Source organism: Chrysemys picta, chromosome 4 (genome assembly GCF_011386835.1).
Source record: "Chrysemys picta bellii isolate R12L10 chromosome 4, ASM1138683v2, whole genome shotgun sequence".
Lineage (NCBI taxonomy): Eukaryota > Metazoa > Chordata > Testudines > Emydidae > Chrysemys > Chrysemys picta.
In genome coordinates this window covers 61,514,840-61,532,870 of record NC_088794.1, presented here as the reverse complement: position 1 = coordinate 61,532,870, position 18,031 = coordinate 61,514,840, and the positions used below count along the sequence as shown (strand labels likewise).

At 44.1% G+C, this 18,031-nt stretch overlaps 1 protein-coding gene across 23 annotated transcripts in view; it reads left to right on the top strand.

The window, feature by feature from the left end:
• The window catches only part of IPO9 (importin 9), a 257,420-nt gene that overhangs the window by 61,252 nt on the left and 178,137 nt on the right, over positions 1-18,031 (top strand). For 12 of the 23 annotated variants that reach the window (XM_065595104.1, XM_065595103.1, XM_065595106.1 and 9 more), the window contains 2 exons: positions 1,411-1,596; positions 14,905-15,005. In XM_065595104.1, the coding sequence (XP_065451176.1) occupies positions 1,411-1,596; positions 14,905-15,005 (287 nt within the window). The remainder of the gene's footprint in view (positions 1-1,410; positions 1,597-14,904; positions 15,006-18,031) is intronic. The other 11 variants (XM_065595109.1, XM_065595107.1, XM_005311758.4 and 8 more) reach the window with 1 other exon arrangement.

The following is an 18,031-nucleotide window of genomic DNA, read 5'->3' as shown; positions in this document are numbered from 1 at the left end:
TTGGTAGCTGGCTTGGGGCAGTTATTGATTTTGGCACCTACGGATGTGTGGAGGTGATGTTTGGATTGTGGGTTAAGCACACTACTTTTCCAGTATTACAGATGGGAAACAAACTCTGAGGTGGAAGACTGATTCTTATAGTTGGAGCCATACATTATTTGTGTGCCTTCCAGGAGTGATTAATCTCTATTTAAACCACAATAGGCCCTATTTAATTTTCAGTATTGCTGTTCCCACAATATTAGGTTTCCACCACAATTTTGATTCTAATTAGTTTACTTTGCGCAGTCCACAATTTTGCATACATTTTGAGGTTTGCAACACACACTTTTTTCCCATTAGTGCTTCCCACATTAATTACGGTAGCTTTGGCAATACAGTACACTCTTGGTATAATGCCCTTCGCAATAGCGAACCTTGGGCTATACCGAACCCCTCCCTAAGTCCCACCTGGAGTGGGAGGGGACAGAGAGTTCCTCCAGCCTCAGGTCTGTGGTGGTGGCAGAGAGTTCTGTGCCCCCGCTGCAGCTGCAGGACCGGAAGAACTGTTGCGCCCCCGCAGCCCCCCTTTACTATAACAAATCCCTAGGTACACCGAACAAATAGCTTAGAACCCAGGGTTTGTTATCGCGAGTGTGTAATGTATTTGTTCAATTTGTCATTCAAAATTGAACAAACTCATCCAATCTTGTGATGCTTATATGTTGCTAGGAGACAAACAGTTGTTTATACATGTTACAGTACTTCGAGGTTAAACAAATGGCAAATCCTGCTTAAAAACTGGGGGAAAAAACCCAACACTGCAAACCAGTATCCCAAGTGGTTGCATGCTGATGGTGGAAAGTGGTTTTGTACAGCCTGCAATGTCATGTTAGACCATACACGTAAGTCTAGTATTAATACTCATTTAAATTCTGATCAGCATCATAATACCAAATGCAACGCAGAGACAGATTCGACATCAAAAGCAAAACATTAGACAACTGTCATATCTATTTAATTGCATTACCGAGATGTTCGAAATGTGGCATATTTTGAACTTGTCGTGGCATTCTCAAGTACAAATATACCAATGGAGAAACTGGATTAACCCAGTGTTAAGGGAGTGCATTCAGAAACCAATTCCAAACACAAGTGCTCTTCCTTCTGCTAACAAGCTTCACCAAGATTACTTACCCAAAGTGTTTGAAATACACAGAAAGGAGCTGAAAGAGCATATGAAAACAGCTGATTCTGTATGTATTGTATTTGAGTCAACAGATGACAAAGATAATTATATACTTAATCTATAATTTATATATAATTATATAGTGGTTCAGGACTATTTAGAAAAGCTGGATGAGCACAAGTCCATGGGGCCGGATCTGCTGCATCCGAGGGTGCTAAAGGAGTTAGTGGATGTGATTGCAGAGCCATTGGCCATTATCTTTGAAAACTCATGGCGATCGGGGGAGGTCCCGGATGACTGGAAAAAGGCTAATGTGGTGCCCATCTTTGAAAAAAGGAAGGAGGAGGATCCGGGGAACTACAGGCCAGTCAGCCTCACCTCAGTCCCTGGAAAAATCATGGAGCAGGTCCTCAAGGAATCAATTCCTGGTAAGTTTCTTATCCTCTAAGTGCATCAGAACAGTCAGCATTGATTCACCAAGGGCAAGTCATGCCTGACTACCCTAATTGCCTTCTATGAGGAGATAACTGGGTCTGTGGATGAGGGGAAAGCAGTGGACGTGTTCTTCCTTGATTTTTGCAAAGCTTTTGATACGGTCTCCCACAGTATTCTTGCCGGCAAGTTAAAGTAGTATGGGCTGGATGAATGGACTTTAAGGTGAATAGAAAGCTGGCTCGATCGTCGGGCTCGACGGGTAGTGATCAATGGCTCCATGTCTAGTTGGCAGCTGATATCAAGCAGAATGTCCCAAGAGTCGGTCCTGGGGCCGGTTTTGTTCAATATCTTCATTAATGATCTGAAGGATGGCGTGGACTGCACTCTCAGCAAGTTTTCAGATGACACTAAACTGGGAGGAGTGGTAGATACACTGGAGGGTAGGGATAGGATACAGAGAGACCGAGACAAAGTAGAGGATTGGGCCAAAATTAATCTGATGAGGTTTAACAAGGACAAGTGTAGAGTCCTGCACTTAGGATGGAAGAATCCCATGAACTGCTACAAACTAGGGACCGAATGGCTAAGCAGCAGTTCTGCAGAAAAGGACCTAGGGGTTACAGTGAACGAGAAGCTGGATATGAGTCAACAGTGTGCCCTTGTTGCCAAGAAGGCTAACGGCATTTTGGGGTGTATAAGTAGGGGCTTTGCCAGCAGATCGAGGGACGTGATCATTCCCCTCTATTCGGTATTGGTGAGGCCTCACCTGGAGTACTGTGCCCAGTTTTGGGCCCCACACTACAAGAAGGATGTGGAAAAATTGGAAAGAGTCCAGTGGAGGGCAACAAAAATGATTAGGGGGCTGGAGCACATGATTTATGAGGATAGGCTGAGGGAACTGTGATTGTTTAGTCTCCAGAAGAGAAGAATGAGGGGTGATTTGATAGCTGCTTTCAACTACCTGAAAGGGGGTTCCAAAGAGGATGGATCTAGACCAGGGGTAGCCAACCTATGGCATGTGCTCCAAAGGCGGCACACAAGATGATTTTCAGTGGCACTCTCACTGCCCAGGTCCTGGCCACAGGTCCCGGGGGTTCTGCATTTTAATTTAATTTTAAATGAAGCTTCTTAAACATTTTAAAAACCTTTATTTACTTAACTAAACTATTGTATGTAATATATTAGAGACTTATAGAAAGAGACCTTCTAAAAACATTAAAATATATTACTGGCATGTGAAACCTTAAATTACAGTGAGTAAATGAAGACTCGGCACACCACTTCTGAAAGGTTGCCGACCCCTGATCTAGACTGTTCTCAGTGGTACCAGATGACAGAACAAGGAGTAAAGGTCTCAAGTTGCAGGGGGGGAGGTTTAGGTTTGATATTAGGAAAAACTTTTTCACTAGGAGCGCAGTGAAGCACTGGAATGGGTTACCTAGTGAGGTGGTGCAATCTCCTTCCTTAGAGGTCAGGCTTGACGAAGCCCTGGCTGGGATGATTTAGTTGGTGTTGGTCTTGCTTTGAGCAGGGGGTTGGACTAGATGACCTCCTGAGATCCCTTCCAACCCTGATATGCTATGATTCTATGATACCATTGCTGTACTCCAAATGAGTGGCTCAGAAAAGCTACAGTCATATCTTTTGTTCATTTCTTTCTTACCCTGGTAAATTGTTCAACTGTGTCACATGCTGTCACTAAGTGCCTGACCAATTTTGATTTAGGCTTTTATAAGGTGTCCGGGATAGTGACAGACAGTGCAACATACTGTACTCGTGCATATAATCAGGTTCTACAGGGGCTGCTTCCTAATTTGAATGTAACATGCAATAGGCATATTGTAAGTCTGGCTAGAAATCAGTAGCATGTTCGTTTTTCTAAAGTGGATACATTCACTGCTGCAATGAAAAAAAAGATGTTGAAACAGGGCCCAGCTCGTAAACTGCATTTCAAGACTTACTTTGCAGGAAAAACAATTTAATCCCGACCAAGTGCCTCTGTGTCCAGAACCACAATGGAACTGGCGGTTTGAAGCAGTTCTTTACCACACTGACTACTGCGAGTTCATTGAAAGTTAAATTGAGATTTCCCCTGACACTTAAGTAATGGACAGGCATATCTCACTTTTAAATGTCATGACTTTGCCACTTGACATGCAGTTCATTGCTTAGAATGCCAAACCATTGATGAAAACCATTAAATCTTTTGAGATGTATTCTGTTTTTATCCATCAATTGTATAACACTGTAATGGATTTGACACACTCGGCAGACTGCAGTGCAAAAGAAAAGCACAGCGAAGATGCAGAGTGGAATGCATTTTTAAAAGGAGTATTTAAGAAAATGGCAGACAAACTGAAGGAATACTACTGCAACACTGAGGAACATGTTGCCAAACCAGCTTGACGAGGACCAAGGTTCATGCAGCACAGACTGTCATTTATGAAAGCAGTTTGGGTATTTGATGTGAAACAAGTGAATATATTATCAGAGCAGGTGCTCCCTCTGGAGGAAATCCCTATGTTTGGCCGTGAAGCTAAAGCACAGCTTGCCCCATATACATTTTTTGCAAGTGAATGTGAATTAAATGATCTTGGAGAGTTTTGGGATTCACCTGCAGTTGTACAGCGTTTTCCACAGTTAGTTATAGCTTTGCTATCTCTGCTACCAATCTTGTCTAATACTGAACATTCAGCATGCACAGAATCTCGGTATGGACAAATCTTCACAAAACAAAGATGGCATGAAGGACACCACTGTAGCATGTTGTACTGCACTAACATTCAATGCCTGTAAAATGTAAAAGGCTAAAGTGACTGGACTTGATTTCTACAGCAGTGGTGTTAAGACTCTTTGTGCATTGGCCTGCTAAACCCAGGGTTGTGAGTTCAATCCTTGAGGGGGCCACTTAGGGATCCGGGGCAAAATCAGTACTTGGTCCTGCTAGTGAAGGGCTGGTCTCGATGACCTTTCGGGGTCCTTTCCAGTTCTATGAGGTAGGTATATCTCCCTATATATATTAATATATTGTACCGGTCACTTTTTTTGTATGACTGTAATGTAGTTGCAGCGAAACATCAGGTTATCAAAAATAAATAAATAAAAAAAATGCATAGGCATAACGCAATACTTAAGGGTTTATATTGTTCCAGCAAATTTTTCTTAAACAAATAGGTCTACTCTGGCTTTTCCAAATTATCACAATCAATAAAGGTCTATTATTACTTTTCCGCTATTTTCCATGTCTTGTCCACAACTCAGCCACAATTGTGTGACAATTGTCCTGCAATTCAAGTACCCATGATCTAATTTTACCCTGTGCTTCCCCTGAGACAGTCAGGGCTACTAAAGAACAAAATTATCTCTTCGTTACTGTCTTCTCTCGTGGTGTTCTCTTTGGGAAAGTGAAGTTGGAGTAGGAAGGTTTATGCTTAGTTTTTGAAATCTGACATTTGTGGGAACTCTATTATCCAGTAATGAGTTCCATTGGCAATGGTGTTGAATGACACAGGCAGATCAGGATGTTGCATACAGCTGCACCAAGTTGGTGACAGGGCCAGGAATAGAACACACAACTTCTGATTCCCATCCCTGTTTCTGTAGGTTGGGGTTATTTGGTTTTGAAAGATAAAGGAGAGAGAATGGGGTCAATAAAATGAGACAGAGAAGACCTGTCGGAAGTTCCAGTTTAGCCTGTCACGAAATTATAAGAACAAGGAAGGAGTGGGGTTAGTATGAACTATAGAAACTAACCGTTAGGTTCTTTAAATCATAAAATCATAGAAGATTAGAGTTGGAAGTGACCTCAGGATGGAGATTGCACCACCTCCCTAGGTAACCCATTCCAGTGCTTCACGACTCTCCTAGTGAAATAGTGTTTCCTAATATTCAACCTAGACCTCCCCCACTGCAACTTAAGACCACTGCTCCTTGTTCTGTCATCTGCCACCACTGAGAAAAGCCGAGCTCCATCCTCTTTGGAACCTCCCCTCAGGTAGTTGAAAGCAGCTATCAAATCCCCCCTCATTCTTCTCTTCTGCAGACTAAATAAGCCCAGTTACCCCAGCCTCTCCTCATAAGTCATGTGCCCCAGCCCTCTAATCATTTTTGTTGTCCTCTGCTGGACTCTCTCCAATTTGTCCACATCTTTTCCGTAGTGGGGGGCCTGAAACTGGACGCAATACGTGAGATATAATCACTTCCCTTCATCTGCTGGCAATGCTCCTACTAATGCAGCCCACTATACAGTTAGCCTTCTTGGCAACAAGGGCACACTATTGACTCATATCCAGCTTCTCGATCACTGTAATCCCGGGGTCCTTTTTTGCAGAACTGCCTCTTAGCGAGTCAGTCTCCAGCCTATAGCAGCTGATGGGATTCTTCCGTCCTAAGTGCAGGACTCTGCACTTACCCTTGTTAAACCTCATCAGATTTCTTTTGGCCCAATCCTCCATATCATTAATAAAGATGTTGAACAAAACCAGCCCCAGGACCGACCCCTTGGGCACTCCGCTACCAACTGGACGTTGAGCCCGACGATCTGGCCAGCTTTCTATCCACTGTATAATCCATTCATCCAATCCATACTTCTTTAACTTGCTGGCAAGAATACTGTGGGAGACTGTATCAAAAGCTTTGCTAAAGTCACGGTATATCACATCCACCGCTTTCCCCATAGCCACAGAGCCAAATATCTCATCATAGAAGGCAATCAGGTTGGTCAGGCATGACTTGCACTTGGTGAATTCATGTTGACTGTTCCTGATCACCTTCGTCTCCTCCAAGTGCTTCAAAATGGTTTCCTTGAGGACCTGCTCCATAATTTTGCCAGTGAGTGAGGTGAGGCTGTAGCTCCCCAGATTCTCCTTCTTCCCTCTTTAAAAGATGGGTACTATATTTGCTTTTTTCCAATCATCCGTGACCTCCCCCAATCGCCACAAGTTTTCAAAGATAATGGCCAATGGCTCTGCAATCACATCAGCCAACTCTCTCAGCATTCTTGGATGCATTGCATCTGCCCCCATGGACTTGTGCGTATCCAGCTTTTCTAAATAGTCCTTAACCTGTTATTTCACCACTGAGGGCTGCTGCCCAGTGCAGTAGTCTGGGAGCTGACCTTGTCTATGAAGACCGAGGCAAAAAAGTTCATTGAGTACTTCAGCTTTTTCCACATCATCTGTCACTAGGTTTTCTTCCCCATTCAGTTAAGGGTCCCACACTTTCCCTGACCACCTTCTTGTTGCTAACATACATGTAGAACCCCCTCTTGTTACCTTTCACATCCCTTGCTAGCTGCAACTCCAGTTGTGATTTGGCCTTACTGATTACACCCCTGCATGCTCGGGCAATATTGTTATACTCCTCCTGAGTCATCTGTCCAAGTTTCCACTTTTTGTAAGCTTCCTTTTTGTGTTTAAGCTCACCGAAGATTTCCTCTGTTAAGCCAAGCTGGTCGCTTGCCATATTTGTTATTCTTTCTGCACATCAGGATGGTTTGTTCCTACGCCCTCAATAAGGCTTCTTTAAAATACAGCTAGATCTCCTGGACTCCTTTCCCCCTCGTATTAGCCTCCCAGGGGATCCTGCCCATCAGTTCCCTGAGGGAATCCAAGTCTGCTTCTGTGAAGTCCAGGGTCCGTATTCTATTGCTTTCCTGTCTTCCTTTTGTTAGGATCCTGAACGCAACCATCTCATGGTCACTGTTGCCCAGGTTGCCACCCACTTGTACTTCCCCTACCAATTCTCCCTGTTTGTGAGTAGCAGGTCAAGAGGAGCATGGTCCCCAGTTGGTTCCTCCAGCACTTGCACCAGGAAGCTGTCCCCAGTGCTCTCCAAAAATTTCCTGGGTTGTCTGTGCTCTGCTGTATTGCTCTCCCAGCAGATGTCCTGGTGATTGAAGTCTCCCATGAGAACCAGGGCCTGTGATGAGGAAACTTCAGTTAGTTGTCCAAAGAAAGCTTTGTGTCTACATCATCCTCCGGGTGTAGTGGTCTACAGCAGACACCCACCACGACATCACCCTTGTTCTCGCCGCTAAACTTAACCCAGAGACTCTCAACAGGCTTTTCTCCAGTTTCATACTGGAGCTCTGAACAATCATACTGCTCTCTTACATACAGTGCAACTCCTCCACCTTTTCTCCCCCACCTGTCCTTCCTGAAGAATTTGTACTCATCCATGACAGTACTCCAGTTATGTAAGTTACTCCACCAAGTCTCTCTTATTCCAGTCACATCATAGTTCTTTGACTGTGCCAGGACTTCCAGTTCTTCCTGCTTGTTTCCCAGGCTTCTTGCATTTGTGTACAGGTAGCTAAGAAAACCAGCTGATTGCTCTGCTTTCTCAGTATGAATCAGGAGGCCTCCCTGTTGCACCCTCCTCCTTGTGTTTCCTCACGGTATCCCACTTCCCCACTTACCTCAGGGCTTAGGTCTCCATCCCCTGGCGAACCTAGTTTAAAGCTCTCCTCACTAGGTTAGCAAGCTTGCCTGCAAAGATGCTCTTCCCTCTCTTCGTTAGGGGGATCCCATCTCTTCTTAGCAAGTCTCCATTCTGGAACAACATCCCATGGTCGAAGAATCCAAAGCCTTCTCTCCAACACCACCTGCGCAACCACACATTTACTTCCACCATTTGATGGTCCCTACCTGGGCCTTGTCCTTCAACAGGGACAAGAACACAACTTGCGCCTCAAACTCCTTTATCCTTGTCAAGGTTGATTCCCCACTCTGGCACTTCGAGTGCAGAAGGTGGGGGCCTGCAAGGATTTTAAAAATTTATAATTGGCCACACCAGACTGGTATTAAACTCCAGTCTAAGTTATAGCTTCTCTCTGACCTTGGATGGGTAGATGCTGTAACTGCTCAGGAGACCAAACCCTTATTGACCACTGCAGACTAAGATTAATGAATACATAAACTTTGTAATGTTTCCTCAGTTAGGCCAGAGGTCAAGGATGAAGCATTACGAAGTTTGTACTACCTATGTCTACGTTCCATTATTAAATTCGTAAATCCACCATTTTCCATCAGTGCAAATCATTGAAACCACAAAGTAGCTTCTTGTCAATTTTGTATCTCTCCCTGTCTGGTCCACGTCCCTGCCTGTAACCAGTCCCTTGGGAGTGACATCCTCCCCCCTTTAGTGTGCCGAGATCCACACAGTTCCCCCCAGGGCAGGCCTGCATCCTGCAAGACTCTGAAATCGTGCCATTGGACATTGTCAATCCCACTCTCTCTCCATGGCTCTCTGGACTGAATCCAGCCAAGCCAAGCCCCAAAACACCTCTTTTGAGAACCCAGGAAGGAACACTTGGGAATTCCTTACTGTGGGGTACCCTCAATTCCTTTCCCCCCACCTCCAGGGAACAGCTGAGAAAAAACAAAGGAAATCAGCGGTTGCCACCAGCTAATTAAACAACATATGCACAAATCTCTTAGGGACACAAAAATCCAATTCTGTTCTTAAAAAAAAAAAAAGTAACTTTTACTAAAAACAAAGAAAGGAAATATATTTGGAACTTAGGCTTTTACTAGATTTAAAAAACCCACTTACAAAAATTAAACATCAAGAATAACCTTCTTGAGGTCCAGCTTAAAGGTTACAAGCAAAACAAAAAACATTTGGGGTTAGCACAGAGGAGTCCACAAGCTAATAAGAAATAACCCTAATTGCATCTTTCTAGACATTCCCTGATTTACTTACATATCTGGGGTTTCAGATAAGTAGGTTTGAGGTATGAATTGATGCTTTTTCATACCTGGTTTTAAAGCTGCTTACCGCATTGCTGCTCTGTCTCTCTGCTCTCCGGAGAACAACAACAGACACAAAGGGGAAGATTTTTCCCCATTTAAAAAAGTTCTAGCCTTCCCATTGGCTCTTTTGGTCAGGTGCCCACTCCCGTTCCTTTACCTGGGTGTGTTGTGTTTTTTTTTAAAGACCTTTACAGGTAAAGCAAGCAGAGAAAAGCCACCATTCTGCACTGCCCTCTCTGATTCTTCAGCATGCTATCCAGAAAGTCTTCATTTTCTCTGATGCAACACAGAGTTGATTCTTGGGTCTCTAGTCCTTTAACCTTCTCTTCCAATATGGAGACCAGCTTGCACTTCATACAGACGAAGTCACTTCTATCTTCTGGGAGAAAGACAAATATGGCGTATCCTGTGCAGATCACAACAGCTGATCGCTTACTATCCAGATTGTCTTCCTTCTAAGAGCCTCTTCAGGTGTTGTATTTACTGCTCACAGAAATCAGAAAGGCAAAAACGCTGTGGGAACTCCCCCCAGGCAAACTCCCTCTGTTGATGTCTCCTCGGTTCGCAGCAAGGAGATAGCAACAACTGTTTCTAATGTTGGATTAAAAGGTTCCAAATCAGCCATCTCTTATAGTCGCTCTTAGCTGTTCAGGCTGAACCATGAGGGCTACAAATAAAACTTTTGGAGAATTTTCAAGTAAGTCTTTAATAAGTAAATTTATAAATTTAGAAAGTCTCCTTTAAGAAATTGTTTTGTGTTTCTAGCTTTTTTTGGATCCCTCCAAGCAGATTCGTGAGTTTCAAGATTTGAAAAGATTTACTTCTAGATAACCTTGGAATCTTCTTATATAGGTAATCACCTGTCTGTATGCCACTCTGATACCTAGAATGCCTGGAAACCGCTACAAGCATGTTTGAGAACTTTCTGTTCAGAATATCACTATGTTCAATCATCACTGGAATTCATGGTCTGTTACAGCAAAATGTTAAGTTCTCAGCCATTTTGACTTTAGGAATTACTTGTATGATGTACAGCAACCGTAAGGCATGTATCTATGCCATGCCAAGAATCCTAGACCATTGGGATATCAGCGGTAACTCCACCAATCATTTTGGTTGCTCTACAGCTAAATTGCATATTCCCTTGGTTGTATGAGGGAGATTGCACAGATGTTTGATTACTTGGCCCAACTGCCACACCCAGGTGACACAAAATACCCCAAATACATGTAGCCTCTCATCACAGCACACACCTTGCATTCGCCACCTGCAAATATCAGTAGTGTCCCAGAACAACCTCCAGACACAGCTTAGCACAAATCAACATGATCTCCCAGCACAATACACATGCTCACGCACCCTTACTCTCACTTACCATAAACTTGAGCAGCAAAGCCAGGGGTCATCACTAGTACGGTAGTACATTTAAGGAACTGGCTACATTTAAAAAGTTTAAGGTGTTAATTTTTTTTGACCTATTAGTCATCACCATTTCTAATTATACTGCAGTGTTCATTGATAAATAGGGTTTGTTGTCAGATAGCTACTCAAGAATCTAAGTTTTCATATAACAAGATTGTTTATATCCCTCATGGTTTAATATTAACCTGAAAATGTGAATGCAATTTGTTGCAGTGTTGTCCACAGACTCAGAAAGACCATCTGAATCAATAGCTGAGAGTCTTAATGATTTACCCTATGCAGGTTGTTGATTCAAAAACCTAAGGATGACAGTTTAAATATCACGATTGTTAATTATTTCACTGCAGATTAGCTGACATTTCTTGCAAAAATAGTCTGATAAATGGGTTTGAAGCATACAAAGAACATAATACAAGGGATTTTGGGTGCAATATACTTAGTATGCAGTAACTTACATCACGAAGGCTCCAATTAAGTGACATTTTCAAAGTACCATCAGAGTATTACTGTAGTATTTCTTTACTACCACATGAAATCTAAAAAAGAAGATTTAGACATTCATGGTCCAACTGAACGTTAAGGTGGTAGGGAAAGTTATGCTTATGTTTTTCTTACTGTTACCTGGAACAGATTAACTGATTAATGCTAATTCTCTCTCCTTCTCAGTTTTTGTATGTAGAAAATTAGGTAGTTTCCAATATTTTTGGAAAGATTTCAGCAGCACTACAATTTGTAGACATACTGTTGAGGAATAAAACACATTAACCAGTACCTGCCAGAACTCTTTTACTGAGAATATCTGGCTTTAGCACTCTATGCTGCTACTGTTTGCTTACGATCGTGCCCACTATGAGCTAGGCTCTTTCCAGACATTTGAGGATGTTCCCTGTCCAGTATATAACAGGATTTAGGGGAAAGGAACAAAAATGGAACACCTGCTCCATCCAACCACCCCTTCTCTCTGTCCCCTGACTGCCCCCAGAACCCTGCCCCTGACTGTCCCCTGCCACCCCATCCAACCCCCCCTCTCCTTCCTGACTGCCTCCCCCCCGGGATTCCTGCCTCCATTCAACCCCCCTGTTCCCCGTCCTCTGACCGCCCCGACCCCTATCCACACTCCCATCCCCTGACCATCATCCTGAACTCCCCTGCCCTCTATCCAACCCCCCCCACCACACTCCCTGCCCCCTTACTGCGCTGCCTGGAGCACCGGTGGCTGGCGGTGCTACAACCGTGCCGCCCACAGCACCAGGACAGGCAGCCATGCCTTCCGGCTGGAGCCAGTCACATTACAGGGCAGCAGAGAGCACCGTGTCAGGCCTCTGCTCTGCAGCTGCGCTGCCTGACAAGAGCTCGCAGCCCTGCTGCCCAGAGCATTTCGCTGGCGTGAGCTGAGGCTGCAGGGGAGGGGGGACAGCAGGGGAGGGGCTGGGGGCTAGCCTCCCGGGCCAGGAGCTCAGGGGCCAGACAGGAGGGTCCAGTGGGCCACATCTGGCCCACGGGCCTTAGTTTGCCCACCTCTGAGCAAGAGGAAGGAGATCCCCCCTCCCCACCCCTTTGCAGGAAGGCAGAGCAGAGGCCAAAGAGCAGAGCAGGAGAACAATGGGGTGTCAGGTGGATCTGTTAAGAGTGGAGCTCACAGATACAACATTCACACACACCTGGGACAAAAGAGACAGAGAAAGAGAGAGAGAATGTGTGTGCCAAGATGGCTTCTCCAGTTGTATACAGTAGAACCTCAGAGTTATGCACACCAGAGTTACGAACTGCCCAGTCAACCACACACATCATTTGAACCAGAAGTACACAATCAGGCAGCAGCAGAGACAGGAAAAAAAAAAAAGTAGATACAGTATAGTACTGTGTTAAACATGATAAAGGGAAAGCAGCATTTTTCTTCTGCATAGTAAAGTTTCAAAGCTGTATTAAGTCATTGTTCAGTTGTAAACTTTTGAAAGAATGACCATAATTTTTGTTCAGTTATGGTGTTCGTAATTCTGAGATTCTACTGTAGCTGACTTGGTGGTGTCCAGTTTGAACTCTGTCTTAACCATTGCCCCTCTTTGCTACCCTGAGGAGGGAGGGATAGCTCAGTGGCTTGAGCCTTGGCCTGCTAAACCCAGGGTTGTGAGTTCAATCCTTGAGGGGGCCACTTAGGGAACTGGGGCAAAAATCTGTCTGGAAATTGGTCCTGCTTTGAGCAGGGGGTTGGACTAGATGACCTCCTGAGGGTCCCTTCCAGCCCTGATATTCTATGATTCTATGACTTTCAGATTCTGTTTTCCAGGTGACTAATGTATCGTTACCTTGTTTTGAAAATGCTGCCTGGTGTCACTGCAAATACTTACAGGGAGCATTGCACCCTGAAGGAGTAACGGACAGATCTCCCATAGGGGTCTGGCTTGGCTTGGCTGGATTCAGTCCAGAGAGCCATGGAGAGAGAGTGGGATTGACAATGTCCAATGGCACGATTTCAGAGTCTTGGAGGATGCAGGCCTGCCCTGGGGGGAACTGTGTGGATCTCGGCACACTAAAGGGGGGAGGATGTCACTCCCAAGGGACTGGTTACAGGCAGGGACATGGACCAGACAGGGAGAGATACAAAATTGACAAGAAGCTACTTTGTGGTTTCAATGATTTGCACTGATGGAAAATGGTGGATTTACGAATTTAATAATGGAACGTAGACATAGGTAGTACAAACTTCGTAATGCTTCATCCTTGACCTCTGGCCTAACTGAGGAAACATTACAAAGTTTATGTATTCATTAATCTTAGTCTGCAGTGGTCAATAAGGGTTTGGTCTCCTGAGCAGTTACAGCATCAGGAAAATTATTATCAGTGTCATTAGAATGAGAGACCTGGGGAGTAGATGAGAAAATTTGCAATTTACCACAAGTTCCCTTTTTAACAAATCCACTAAATAACTCCCACAAACACTGAAATACAACAGCAGATAGAGAGTGAGTGCAAAGTGTTTAGCCCTATGACTGTGATCACTCACATTTCCTGCTGGGAAGCCTTCCCCCTTGTCTTCATTGTTACAGTCACCAGTGGATTTCGTTGTGGCATTTCCAAGGCATGCAGGCTGGGATACAGTTTTTAAAGGTGTTACGCTGTTGCCCACTGGGGTTCATACCTATTTATGGAGGTTTCAACCCCATTTCCTTATTTGAACTTCCACACTTAACTATGTTTGGGGTGCCCTATTTTTCATAAGTTAACTTGTTAGTTCCCCTTATACTCATTACAGTTTACATTAATCAGTCACCATAACTTGATGCCTATACAGTAGAACCCTGTTTATTTGACCCTCCCTTAATTGGCCCTCTGCATTTACTGAACACCCAGGACTCCACTTTTGATTATTTGATCTGGCCCTGGTCCCAATTAGACCAGATAAATGGGTTCTACTGTATTTGCAAAAATCTCCAAAATACTTTAACTGGTACATTACTGTATATATTTCCTAAATATCAGCAGTTAATACATCTATTCATGTGACTGTCTTATCTTGTGACATAGTCACACATAGGCTGATGTGAAAAGCTAACCAATCTTTAGATCGGAGGCCTTGTTTGGATAAGTTAAATATCTTGCCGGTCTGAGGCATGTAGGCCCAGTATTACAACATTAATTAATGTTTATATTTCACTTCTACATCCTGAATATACCTGATAAGTTTTATCCTTGGCTACAGACCTAAAGAGGATCAATCCCTGTGGGTATCAGCAGTTCAGGTTCTGACACCCTGTATCTCTGACACTGACAAGGATGCAGAGTTAGAGGTGGTAGTTGACGGAAAAGCCATCAGAGGGTAACCAGTGGCCTGAACCATGTTTAAAATAGTGATCTAAATGTGATAATTTTTTAATCTGTCTGCATCAAATGGCTTTTTATTGTGCTTATTTACCACAATATCTCAGCACTAGCATACTATTAAAATCCTGTTCATATCCTATTCTCCTCTGAGCCTTTCAGTCCTTGCCAAAGAGCAAATGTGAGCAGAATATTTGAGATTTTTGAAGGAAGTATTTTGCCAAGGTGACTTGTTCTAACTTCTTTAATCTGATACATTGAATGAATTTATCAATGAATTGTTCCATTGATGTTTTTGTTTTCCAGGCCGTGACAGCCCTAGTGAAGAACTATCCTAAACACATGGTTTCCTCCATGCAGCAGATTCTGCCGATTGTTTGGAATACACTTACAGAAAGTGCAGCCTTATATCCTTTTTCCTAATGGTGTGTGGTTTAAAATAGAATAAAAGAGCTCTTGAGGCGTCTCATAAGAAGAAAGCAATTGTACACAGATCTTGTGCACAGATCTTGTACATAGCTGTAGGCAAATTGAAAAGCAATCAGTTTACCATGACAGGAAACAAAAGAAACAATTGGTTACATAAGTCTCAAATAACTTACTGCCCTTACTGTGTTACCAACTAATTCATAGATTTTTAAAACCAAAATGGACCATTGTGATCAATAGTCCAAGAATTTCACCCAGTAATTCCTGCATCATGCCTGTTAACCTGTGGTTAAACTAGAGCATTTCTTCTAGAGCTGGGGGGTCAAAGTAATTTCCTAAGGTGTGCCTGATCTAACACCTTGCTACTTGGCTCAGGCCAATTTTGCTAGATTACTCTACTGCAAACCTGGTTGGTATTTAAATTCATACTAATGTTACTCAGTGCGATTGGACCTACCTACATGTAGGTATCAGGAGGGGACCGTGACAAGTAGATTATGGTCATTCTAATTAAAAAAAATAATAATAAAGGGCTTGTCTACATGGCCCCAGAGTTTGCACTATGGGGCTATGATTTGTAGAGTACTGCACTCTATCTCCCCTGTGTGGACTCTGCTGGTGTGTTCTAAGTGTGCATTGATGTAATCCTGTTTCAAACACAACTACATCAATGGATGCTAGCAGGTACTACATGGGGATTTAAAGCACAATGCACTGATGTGCTCTCAAATCACACCCCAGTAGTGTGAATTATGGGTCTTGTGTAAACAAGCCTGAAGTTTCATGGGAAGTCTGTGGCAGGGTGGATTTGATTTCATAGAATCATAGAATATCAGAGTTGGAAGGGACCTCAAGAGGTCAACTAGTCCAACCCCCCCTGCTCAAAGCAGGACCAATTCCCAGCTAAATCATCCCAGCCAGGGCTTTGTCAAGCCGGGCCTTAAAAACCTCCAAGGAAGGAGACTCCACCACCTCCCTAGGTAACGCATTCCAGTGTTTCACCACCCTCCTAGTGAAATAGTTTTTCCTGATATCCAACCTGGACCTCCCCCACTGCAACTTGAGACCATTGCTCCTTGTTCTGTCATCTGCCACCACTGAGAACAGCCGAGCTCCATCCTCTTTGGAACCCCCCTTCAGGTAGTTGAAGGCTGCTATCAAATCCCCCCTCATTCTTCTCTTCTGGAGACTAAACAATCCCAGTTCCCTCAGCCTCTCCTCATAAGTCATGTGTTCCAGACCCCTAATCATTTTTGTTGCCCTCCGCTGGACCCTTTCCAATTTTTCCACATCCTTCTTGTAGTGTGGGGACCAAAACTGGACACAGTATTCCAGATGAGGCCTCACCAATGTCGAATAAAGGGGAACGATCACGTTCCTCGATCTGCTGGCAATGCCCCTACTTCTACAGCCCAAAATGCCGTTAACCTTCTTGGCAACAAGAGCACACTGTTGACTCATATCCAGCTTCTCATCCACTGTGACCCCTAGGTCCTTTTCTGCAGAACTGCTACCTAGCCATTCGGTCCCTAGTCTGTAGCAGTGCATGGGATTCTTCCGTCCTAAGTGCAGGACTGTGCACTTGTCCTTGTTGAACCTCATCAGGTTTTTTTCGGCCCAATCCTCTAATTTGTCTAGGTCCCTCTGTATCCGATCCCTAACCTCTAGTGTATCTACCACGCCTCCTAGTTTAGTGTCATCTGCAAACTTGCTGAGAGTGCAGTCCACGCCATCCTCCAGATCATTAATGAAGATATTGAACAAAACCGGCCCAAGGACCGACCCTTGGAGCACTCTGCTTGATACTGGCTGCCAACTAGACATGGAGCCATTAATCACTACCCGTTGAGCCCGACTATCTAGCTAGCTTTCTATCCACCTTATAGTCCATTCATCCAGCCCATACTTCTTTAACTTGCTGGCAAGAATACTGTGGAAGACCGTATCAAAAGCTTTGCAAAAGTCAAGTAATAACACATCCACTGCTTTCCCCTCATCCACAGATCTATTTATCGCCTCATAGGAGGCAATTAGGTTAGTCAGGCATGACTTGCCCTTGGTGAATCCATGCTGACTGTTCCTGATCACTTTCCTCTCCTCTAAGCGCTTCAGAATTGATTCCTTGAGGACCTGCTCCATGATTTTTCCAGGGACTGAGGTGAGGCTGACTGGCCTGTAGTTCCCTGGATCTTCCTCCTTCCCTTTTTTAAAGATGGGGACTACATTAGCCTTTTTCCAGTCATCCGGGACCTCCCGCGATTGCCATGAGTTTTCAAAGATAATGGCCAATGGCTCTGCAATTATATCCGCCAACTCCTTTAGCACCCTCAGATGCAGCGCATCCGGCCCCATGGACTTGTGCACGTCCAGTTTTTCTAAATAGTCCCGAACCACTTCTTTCTCCACAGAGGGCTGGTCACCTCCTCCCCATACTGTCCTGCCCAGTGCAGCAGTCTGGGAGCTGACCTTGTTTGTGAAGACAGAGGCAAAAAAATCATTGAGTACATTAGCTTTTTCCACATCCTTTGTCACTAGATTACTTCCCTCATTCAGTAAGGGGCCCACACTTTCCTTGACTTTCTTCTTGTTGCTAACATACCTGAAGAAACCCTTCTTGTTACTCTTAACAGCTCTTGCTAGCTGGAACTCCAAGTGTGATTTGGCCTTCCTGATTTCACTCCTGCATGCCTGAGCAATATTTTTATACTCCTCCCTGGTCATTTGTCCAATCTTCCACTTCTTGTAAGCTTCTTTTTTGCGTTTTAGATCAGCAAGGATTTCACTGTTAAGCCAAGCTGGTCGCCTGCCATATTTACTGTTCTTTCTACACATCGGGATGGGTTTTTTTTATGCAACCTCGATAAGGATTTTTTAAAATACAGCCAGCTCACCTGGACTCATTTCCCCCTCATGTTATTCTCCCAGGGGATCCTGCCCATCAGTTCCCTGAGGGAGTCGGTCTGCTGTTCTGAAGTCCAGGGTCCGTATTCTGCTGTTCTCCTTT